This window comes from Corylus avellana, chromosome ca6 (genome assembly GCF_901000735.1).
Source record: "Corylus avellana chromosome ca6, CavTom2PMs-1.0".
Lineage (NCBI taxonomy): Eukaryota > Viridiplantae > Streptophyta > Magnoliopsida > Fagales > Betulaceae > Corylus > Corylus avellana.
In genome coordinates, this window is record NC_081546.1 from 3,417,602 (window position 1) to 3,429,136 (window position 11,535).

Sequence of the window (11,535 nt, forward strand, 5' to 3'; positions counted from 1 at the left end):
CTTATTGTCAATGTTCTTCACAGACTACCAATTTTGTCAATGTCTCCCCAAGGTTAACAAATTAAAATGACCCCCCTTAGTCGACTGAGCATAGACCTCGATTGACATAGCACAACACATAGAGCAACATGAGGGCATTTTGGGTATTGTACCTAACTACTTTTTGGGCTTAATTTAACAATTTTTTTTAAAAAAAGAATATAACTTTTTTGGCCCAATAAACTAAGTTTTGTTGTGGTTATTATTATTATTATTATTAAAAAAAAAAAAAAAAACCCAAAAGCAAATGACACTGTTTTACATGTTATCGGTTATGACCGAGTTTATATAAATGCAAAAATCGGTAACTGGACCGGTAGGGTTAGTTATCAGTTATTTCCAACCGCTTTTAAAAGCGTTTGGCCGATTAGCTAATTACTAGTTACTTGTTGGTAGCGAGTAACTAGTTGGTGGCCAATTATAATCGGCCAAATTTACACTCCTATTGAGGCCAAAAAATGGGTCCAAACGTGTTTCCTTTTTAAGGACATGGATTTTTTTTAGGACTTTGAGGACATGATAGTATTACTTGTTAATCGTGAGAATCATAATTCCTCCCAATCAATAGTCATGACCGTTGAAAGTTTGCATTAGAATTAATTAAGTTTTTTTTTTTTTTTTTTTTTTTTTTTTTTTTTTTTTTTTTTTTTTTTTTTTTTTTGGCTAAACACATTTGGCCAATATATATAAAAGGGAGTTTGGTACAATTTTGATGTAATGTATTTTACATCCAGATTTTTTAAAAACTGATATGAAATGGGAAAGTAATTAAGAATACTTTAATTAACACCAGTCCATTTATCGCTCTCATTTTATGTGTTTTAAGTAAATTTTTTTTTTTAACTATCTTAAAAAGTCGCTTAAAATATGATACATCAATGGGCTGATGTGAAATGAATGTAAATAGTTGGCCAGATTAATTAGCGTAAAAGTAAGTCTAATACAACAAAAGAAGACTAATTAAATATCACCTGCCAATTGAAAGTAGGTCTAAGCCAGGACAAAATTTGTTTCCCCCTGAGATGCCTAAGTTAATAAAATGCAAAGGTATCAAAGGGCAAGGAATAATCCAAGCCAAGTGCAGCCAATACAAATTAAGTTGACTTCCTGAGTGTATGAAAGGGTTCCGCACGACTCACGCCACGTTTGACTCCCAAAAAGACCTAAAACTAATTGCATGTATGTATGACTATGGGCATCACCGGCCCAACATGCATCTACAATTTTGGTAAAAGCCATTGTTAGGTAGGTGGGGGTGGTTTAAAGGTTATAGTGCCTAATAATGTTGCTGATCTCACAAAAGAAAAATACAAAGAGGAGGCCAGGGAGAAGAAAGCTGACGTGGCACTTTGTTAGTGACTAATTAACCATGATTAGTTTGTAGAGTTTCACATTATTGATGGAGTGACTTTTAGTAATAAGTTTTTAGAGTAGGTTTGATCTTGCGAATTTGTAGGTAGGTTAAAAGTGTGTTAAACAAAATTGTGAAGAGTGTATGGACCAGTACTGTGTTTGAACAAAATGACGATTTGAAAACATGAAAAGATAAATGTTTTCAAATTACAGGTAGTATATGTGTGTTTTAAAAAATGTATGATTTTAAAAGCCGAACTTCGATTTTATTGAATGATTAATTGTGTTTTAAAAATAAAGTTTTCATAACTGCGTTTTGAAAACGTTGTGTACGTTGGGATTGAGTGTTATTTTTTGTAAAGAGTAGGAAAAACTTCACTTACCATCCATGATCTTTTATCAATTTTGCAATCATATACTTAAACTTTTAAAAGTATTAATTTAGTATATCTATCTTTCAATTTTTTTTTTTCAATTTTATCCCTCATTAGGATTTTCGGTCAAATTCTAACGAAGGGGTGTCAAAATTTTCGAAATACCTGTCCTTTAGGCATTGGTAAGGATTTAATGGAATTTGCAAAAATACCCACATCTAAATCTTTGAAAATATATATATATATAAGGGGGTATTTTGAAAATTTTGACATAATTTAATGGGAAATCCTAATGGATGGGTAAAATTGGAAAAAGAAAAAAAGAAAAGAAAAGAAAGATAAATATACTAAATTGACACTTTTTAAAATTTAGGGGTATGATTGCAAAAGTGACAAAAGATTATAGGTGATAAGTAAAATTTTCTCCAAAAAGAAATGTTACATACTGTAAGTACCCTATCTCAGTCGGCTAATGTGGCAGTATTCATCGGCCCTTGAATTGTTTTTTAGCAAGGGCAGATGAACATGGTCACATCAACGGATCAACCCAATCAAATCGGAGTAGAATAGATCGATGTGTAATATTTAGCATTACTCTTTATGCAAAAATACTCTTTAGTTATTAAGACAAATTAAGTTTGTAACTGTTCAAGCTGTCTCTTTAAAGAATTTTAATAGTGTGAAATATTCGTTTGGAAGAATAATGAGATTTAATTTAGAGTGTTTTCAAGTATTAAATATTTAGTGGTAAGAGATAAGGTCAAAGAATATATAAGTACAGACCTAATAATTTCAGATCCAGTAAGCAAAGATCTTGTACCTAAGGTATTTAATGGTTCCCTTGTAATCCCTTTTCTCATTTGAATAAATAAACAAATTATATATATATATATATATATATATATATATACTAATTAATAATTTCAGATCCAGTAAGCAAAGAACTTGTACCTAAGGTATCTAATGGTTCCCTTGTAATCCCTTTTCTCATTTGAATAAATAAACAATTTTTTTTTTATTTTTTATATATATATATATATATATAATGGCACATGTACGTTAACTGTTAACTGTGTGGGCATTGTGGAAACTTTTTATGTTTTCGATTAGTGGGAGCTTTTCTTTAGGGCTTCATAAAGCAACTCCATTAAGTTTTCGAGTATATGGTATTTCAAATAAAAATAAATAGATAATTTAATAATAACAATATATAATGAATATCATTTTTTTTTTTTTTTTTGGTTTACCACCACATTTGAGATATAATTGTTATAATTGTCAATGGAAGCATAAGAGTTAGCTTCGTGACAGAGTGATATATTATTATATATAAGTTGAGCACATTTAAATATACATGCATTTTGCTTCTGTCTTTTTGTTATGATATTAATAAAGATCTTGAGAGATTGAGAAAGAGAAATGAAATATACCATATTTTGATTCTACAATGCTGATGTGATAATTTCAACTATCTTTTAGATTTTTTATTATTTTATTTTCAATAAGAACTAATTTAATGATTGGTTAGAATTGTCACGTCAGCATTATGTGATAATTATGAGACAAAAATGTAATTTCTTAACATTACTCTATAAATAATTAAAAGCACAAGATTGATCTCTTATATATGACTCACTTCAGTTTGAAAGTACAAAAAATTGGTAATGGAAAAAGTATAAGGAGAATGGATACATGTACGTATGTTGAGGTGCAACAATGCCGTTCTATTAACTTAGATGACTTTTATAGCATGCCTTGTACGACGCGATTTCGAATGCCATAAAAGGTTTTGGCTTCCCTAACTGGATAAGTGTGGTGTTAGTATATATTTGAGATTATGAAGTGATCTTGTGCCAATTAAATGGACAAACAAAGGATGAGATTTACAATACTAATGATCCCTAATTATAGGGAAAAATTGGTAGGTTAATACAATATAAATAAGATAATAAGATTTTATTATAATCGTAATTATATGAAAATATATTAATCCCACAATTTACGAAAGAAGAGGACATCTCTCAAGCATATTCTCATATATATATTTTTTTTGGTGGGATGAATCAATCATCTTCCGTCGGTGTCCAAGCAAAAACAAAATCGTCAATCATGTAATTGTATTGATCAATTAAAAACAGAATGGTAGGAATTAATTGATGGTTTGGACTCGTAATTAGTTTCAATATAATTAATTTGGACAAAACGGAATCCATCTTCTCCTTTGGATGGTGTAAAAAGTATCTCAAAGTGATAATTCAATTATGAAGATGATGTTAACTTGTTAATGGTCAAAGCTTTTAGTTGATATTCTATAGTACTTTTTCTATAAAACCAAACCACCTGTGCCTACAACCTATTCAATTATTAATTTTTTTTTTTTTTTTCCTTTTGTTTGTTTCTGCGAGGACATATATAATTAAACTTGACTGATTTCCTTTATATATATATATAGCTCCCTTGAAAAAGAGCTAAATCCATATTTGATGCGACCCACAAGCACTAGCTGTGGCCTGTGGGTATTGGAGGATCGATGAGATGTGCAAGGCAAGAAATTAATTCAAATAAATCAATTATGAAACATAAGATCAGCTTAGTTTCAAAATTAAGCTGTCATTATTGAAGAGACTTTTGAATTATCTTAATTTGCTTTAATTATATAATTAGTGTAGCTCAGAATTGACCAGTAGAAATTTTTAATCATGTCTGTGAGAAAGAAGACATAGGAAGAATAGGAAAAGGATGGACTAATACTCAACATTAATGCTTTTTAAGAGTCGATAGCAATATAATATTATATATATATATATATAGCTCTATACTTATCTTACAGATGTTATGAAATGACAATGCAACCGTGTTTTTTGTCCCATTTTCAATTTTATTTTTTTATTTTTTAATTTTTGTACTTGTCTTTTGCGTAAGATTGTAAACATATTACCACATGCAAGACAAAAAAAAAAATTATTCCGATCCATAGCATGGAAATAGAATTTCCTCTTCACCCTATTAAAAATGGATTTTTGTGTGGCTGTACGGCCATCTGCAAGACAAGAAAACAATCACCGGAGTGGTGCTAGTCAAGGGCCGGCAGGGAGCTTCCAATGGTTAAATTAATACTGCATTCATCGAGAGAACATAGAATAGAGAGAAAGCTTATATATAGAAAGAAATTATGGGTGTACATATGAGCAAATACTAACTGTTTCCATCTATTATCTGCAATTATTTGCTATCTGTGGTTGCTGTTAGCAAAAGTCACTATATATATATATATATATCCACATATGCATATGGGAATATCAGTTTTAAGGTATGCATGTGTGATTAATATCCGCATACCCTTTATATATAGCATTTTTTATATCGATATCATTTTGGATTAGGTGAAATCAATATATTTTCAAAATATTAGGGGTTGAAAAAAATTAAAACAAGTCCAAAACATTAGAAAAGGCTCAAATTATTTTCAAAATCGCTTAAAATAGGTCATAATAGAGACCCACAGAATGCCCAAGAGACTAAAATAGGCCTATTATCTAAAATGTGAATAGCGAATAATAACCACAATAACCAAATGGATGCGGTTAATAAAAATATAATGTGAAAGAAATGGAATATTATTATTATCTTATTTGGGGATGATATTCTCCCTAGCTCCTTTCTCTTAGACTCATTAATTGTTTAGGTCTGTGATTAATTATGGAAAGCCCTAGGCATTTTAGCCTTTCCAATTTAGGCGACAATAGTTGGTGTCAACTGTATTCATTAATTCCCCGCATATACATGATTCGTTTGCAGAGAAGTATGGGCATTGTCGATGGGGTCGGCACTTATAGAACCTCGTGGTCTCAGCCCTAGCCTGGACCATTGTTGACACAGACATACGGCATTTTGCTGAAGATTCAACCAGAAGGGCTAGCTAGCTATGATCAGTTATATCCTCTCTTCACGGAGAGATAATATTAGTACTGAAGTGGATGGAGTTGTGAGAGTGCATGTGTGTGATGGCAACAGGAGCTTTTGCTTTTGTTTTTTCACACTGTATACTCTTGTGGCATCTCTATAATAATATCTCTCACTATTCCTAGATCACGACCTCTCATATTTTGGGGCCTCATCTTTAATGGGTCACCATTCTAGCCGAGTGCCACACACCCCCCACAAAGTTGGCGGGGTAAAAGCATGGTGCACAATGCTCAATATATATATATATATCAGGTTGTCACCCTCATGTCAAGCTCTTATTGTACGGACTTATGTGAATCTGAGATCATGGCAGGCAACTCAGCGTCTTTGCTACAGTATGGCCCATGAGAAACCTTCTCCACCCCTGCGGCCTCTTTTTCTCGTTCTCTCTAAATTACTATTTATTCTAAAAGTTTATATTGATAAAAAAAGAAGCGAGTATTTCAATTGTGAGATCGAGCTCCAACTCAATCTATGAAATATTTAATTAAAACGTATGTGGTAAATGATTTAAATCAATATCTTAACACTAAATGTGATTGGGAGTTTGAGCGAGCGCACATGTAACACTCTAATTCTATATTGAGAAGATGAAGAATAGTTCACATAGAGTATGTGGTTTATAACGATAGTCAAGACCGTTAAATCCTACATTGCTTAAAAACTAGGTAAAATAGAGTTTTATAAATAATTCTAGTTAGGGAAGTTCCAAATTCACTAGACCTTTTCGGGATGATTTACACTTTTGAAATAAATGGTGATATAATATAATATCATAAAAAAAGCTCGAAGTTTAAATTTGGACATTAGTTATTAAGAAAGAGTTTTGAGCCCACTCGCGATAATGTTAGAATATAATTTAAAAGATTTAAGTCTGTGTTGGATATCACTTATTAAGAAAGGGTTTTGAGCTCACCCGTAATAGTGTTAGAATATACTTTAAATGGTTTAAGTATATTTTTCTATCAGCTTAAACTTTTAAAATAAATTGAAAATTAACACTAAGATTAGTGACTCGCACACATTTTCTCAGCTAGCTGTTTAATCGGGTAAAGCTCGATCTATTAGACTCATACTTAAACAAATAACACTTTGATTTTTCACTTTAATTTACAACACATGAACAGAAAGGGAATAAATAAATACAACACAAGTTTATTCATTTATTAAAAAAAAAGCTCTGATCCCTAAACGGATATAAAATTACAGATCAATGATTTATTTAATTTGGAAAACAATAAAAATAATAAAAATAAAACACCTAAGAAAGGATCCCACTAGCTAGACTACACCCCATGTGTATTGTGCAAATTCAAAGTACTCCTGCTGGGTGCTGCCATCTGCAAATCAGACCCAAATCTGAAAATGGGTCATAGGACACCATGCTGCACCCAGCATTTTCTTTTTGGGCAATCATTGAAAATTGAACTCTGAGGGAATAATTTCTCTTTCACATTCCTTCACCGTTTAGGACTGTTTTTTTTTTTTTTTTTTTTTTCAACCAGCTTCCCTGTCCTGTGTCATTTAGCAATAATATTTTCCATTGAATCAGAAGGTTTGTTTAGTACCATCTCATAACCACCGCCATCATCTTCTTCTTCCTCAGTACTATCTCCATCGTTTTCTTCTTCTTCTTCTTCTTGATCATTTTGTTCCACATTAATCTCCTTGTGATCAAGAATATCTTCTTGTAGAGGCCACTGCTGCTCTGGCTGGACCATCAATGGCTCCATTAGGCTATTAATATTGGGCTTCTTCACACTATCATGAATATTCTTGTTCTTCTCTTTGTATAGGGCATCCAGCTGGTGGAAGTATGGACATGTCTTGGAATCCTCGGGGCGTTTAATGTTGCTACCCTTCACCTTCTTGAAGTACTTGTTAATGTTCTCCCATTTCTCCTTGCATCTCTTAGCGCTCCGATTGTATCCGATCCTCCGCATGCCGGCGGATATCTCCTCCCAAAGAGGCCCTTTTGGCCCATTTTCTTGATACTTAAGGTTAAGAGCTGTCCGAAGGTTTATCAAAGCTTGAACTTCAACCTTCGGCCACCTAGAAGAGCTCGTAGGTGACAGTGGAGACGGCGGCCGCGGCGCCATTGGCAATGACATTAACGTTGTTGTTTGTGTTTGTGTTTGTGTTTGCTGTTGTCCAGATATCTTCTGCAAGAATGCTAGAACAGCCGCGTCCTTGGCTGCCGCCGTGGATCGTTCTTGGATCAACATTTCATGCTCTCGATTGAGCCTCGCCATTTCCTGCATCCTCCAACAATCCTCCTTCACCATTCTTTCGTTTTCATGTTTCTCTATCGTCTCCAAGAATTTCTCCTGTAGCGCCTCTTGCTTCTCTATCACCTCCTTGGCGAGCCGCTGGAAAAACTCCTTCCATTTCCTCTTCGACGATCTCTTACAAGGCTCTTTGAATTCTCGATCAGACGCGGTTGAAGACGAGGTCGAGGTGCTCGAGAAAAGGCTAGTAGACGTGGTAGTATTGCTTCGCCAAATCACATTTGTTTGCGCTGAAGGAATTGCAGGGTTCTTCGCTGGTATCGGAGGAATTATAGGGCTTGATGTCGGAGAGACAAGTACAACATTCTGGAACATGTTTGTAGTTGTAGGGTTTGTTGTCAATGGAACAGTGATGATCTGAGGTTTAGGCGGCGGAAGAGCCGCTGGTTGGTTCTCGAGGGCTTGTAATTGGTCGAAGAACCGGTAGGTTTTTCCCTCTGCCTTCCCTGTTCGGCCTTCTTTGGTTCTCTTGTGGTACTTGTAAACATTCTCAAATTTCTCCTTGCATTTCTTGGCGCTTCGACTATAACCAAGCTCTGCTAATTTCCTGATAAATATTACAACGTACGTACACTTTTAATTTAGTTAGTAAAATTACTAATTAATGAAATTAAACATAGGACACAAGGGAAGAAAGCCCTAGAGATGAGAGAAAATATCAAACACATGTTTTCCCGGCCATGGAAGAAAAATTAGTCTCACTTATCATATTGCCTAGCTATTCGATCTCTAGTTCTTCAAATAGGTCTTCTTACAATTAAAAGTATTGAAAACAGAACTGGTTTCATCATGTGGGATATTGTGGATTTTCTATGGTTTGTTTGAGAAACATTAGGAATTAATCCGAAAACATGACACAAAAAAGAACAAATTAGTGCAGTGTGAAGCCAATTCGATCGATCTGGAACAGCATAGTTTTCATCAAAACAAAACAAAACCATAGGAAATATGATTAAGAAAAGAAATCACCTTGAAACATCTTCCCATAATGGACCTTTAAGGCTCGAGTCACGAAACACCGCATCCATATCAGAACGTATCTTCAAGAGCGCCAACGTTTCTGGGCGAGGCCACCTGTTTCCGCCGCAGTTACTCCTGTCACCACCCTTCTCTTCTTCGCCGGAATTTGACCCGATAACACCCGCCTCCTCATCGACTTCGAGAGCTCCAGCTGCCGCCGCCGCGTCATCACCGCCGGAGCTTGCCAAAACACCCGTATCCCCCAGCATGGTGCTCTAGCTAGCTCCCAGCAGGCAGTTACAGCAGAAAAAACATATATATATATCACAAGATCAGAAGGTGAATTCTCACGGGATTTATGAAGATAGGCATATGGGTGATTTTATTAGTTTATTTGGGTGGGATCTGTCTGTCAATCTCAACAAGGAAGATAAATTTTAAAAACAAAAGAAAGAGAGAGAAATCAAGCTCATTTCTCTAATATCTTTAGCTATGGAATCTTCAGTTATCTTTGTTCTTTTTTGTTGATTATGGAAAACAACACTGCAGTGGCCTCTCTTATATATATACATCATCACAACAGTGAAAACAGAAGTTCCTGAAAAAAAGATAAATCGGAGACAAAAAAATATTAAATTACTGTAATGGAAATCTACAAGTAGCAGTGGCAAGTGGCAACAGCTGCAGATAGCGACGATGGGGATAATATGTTGGCCCATTGTAGGTCAGCTTTACTTTTCGGGGGCGTTTTGGATTTCAGTGGCCGTTGGCTACACTTTGGGTTACCAAACTACCCCTAACATGAAGCCCATTGACCTCTAATCATGCAAGCTAATCTTACAATTATTTTGTTCGGTCGGGTGATATTAAATAATTAATAATATTTAAAATAGTATCAATTTAAAAAAGGGTTATAATTTTAAATCTTATCTCCCTATTTTACTTTTTTTACTTTAATTAAATATTTTATGTTCTGTCTTATTTATTAAAAAACAAAAAATTAAACCCACATATAAAAAAATGTTACTCAATTTGGGGATTTTTTTTTTTCCTTCTAATTTTAGTGCAATAAAAACACCATTTTTGACTTATAAAAGTTCTAGGTGGTAAGATGCCACATGCCCCATCAGTGGGTCTACAGTAACTACAGATAAAACCTGTGACTTCTTGCTACTTAAGACTTGTAAGTAAAAAATTGTCTTTTTATTTTTATTTTTTGACATGTCCACATAAGAGGGGATGGAGGATTCAAACTAGTAACCTCTATTTCGTAAAGCGTGATCCCAGCGGATTGAGTTATCCTTTAAAAACTATAACATTTTTCTTTTTCTTTTTTAACCTCAGAAGCAAAAATTTTGGCGCTTGTGCTGCCACGTGGGTGAAAGGAGCCTGTTGTCGTGTTGACAATGCTACAGCGTTTGACAAATTTTGCTTTGTACCAACCAATGAAAAAAAAGTCATAAACTTATCTTAATTCGATCATATATATATATATATATATATTAAAAATCATATTATTATTTCATAATTTTAACGCAACTCTCTGAATCAATCATTAATTTTTTGTTTAACAAAAATTAATCTCATGATTAGTTACTGCCATGTCATCGTGGTGACAAGCCATTTATGAAGAATAGTAAGTAGCGGCCAATTTTGTTAGGTTGTGACCTACCCTAATAAATGAGGTGATTGAAATTTTGATGAAAAAGATGTAATAATTGGTCATGATTTTCTAATTATTTGAAATTTCGGGACCATTGGGCCGTGGTAGATTCTGAGTTGTTGGGTGTTAAGATCACTTTGCCCTGTGAAAAATACATAATTCGTGGCATAAGTTCAGATTATTTTAAGTGTAATTTCTTTCTTACTTTTCGTATTTCCAGGGTTTGATTGGTACGTTTCCAAATTCAAATTAATTAGTTGTCTTTCATATTAATTTCCATGGTAGTTGAAAGTCTAATCTTTCTTTATCATCTCGGTGTAAATTTTCCAATTTGAATGCAAATCAAATACTGCATTATACTATTCTGTATTCTAGAAGAATTTGGTCATCATTGGCAGGGATGGAATTAGAAATTAGATGGGGTTTAGAGGGTATCGCCTTAAAAATTAGGCTTTGCTATCTGAGTCGACCAAAGCAGTTGTAACTATAATAGTTTTAAGGTAAAGAAATTTCTTGTTAGGTAAGTTTTAGTATACGTCACGTACACTTTTATTTTATTTTATTCATGTAACACTGTCAACGGTTTAAAGGCTAAATTACAGTATTACATCAATAAAATGGGATAAAAGTGAAATTTCTAAAAGTTTCCTTGCTCTTATTAAAAATTAGATTTTGCTCTGTATTCGTACTTTGGCCTCTCTCAAAAAAATTTCTTGGTTCCGTCCTTAATCATTTATACCATACATGCGTAAATGCAAAGAAAGTGATGAGAAAATATTTTTTGGTATTTTTTTTTTCTTTGGTATGAAAGGAATTCGTATTTGCATTAATTCTTCAAGAATATTCGTTGACCCCACAACGTGGCTCAATGTGGTGGACTTTATGGTGAAGA

General features: G+C 33.6%; 1 protein-coding gene across 1 annotated transcript; it reads right to left on the reverse strand.

Annotated features, from left to right (window-relative positions):
- Positions 1–6,914: 6,914 nt before the first annotated feature.
- LOC132184138 (trihelix transcription factor DF1-like) lies at positions 6,915–9,487 on the reverse strand. The gene is made up of 2 exons (XM_059597651.1): positions 8,990–9,487; positions 6,915–8,567 (listed from the first exon to the last, which is right to left on the reverse strand). Exons 1-2 carry the CDS (start codon positions 9,247–9,249, stop codon positions 7,253–7,255), a joined length of 1,575 nt encoding a protein of 524 aa, XP_059453634.1. The 5' UTR covers positions 9,250–9,487; the 3' UTR covers positions 6,915–7,252.
- Positions 9,488–11,535: the final 2,048 nt, after the last annotated feature.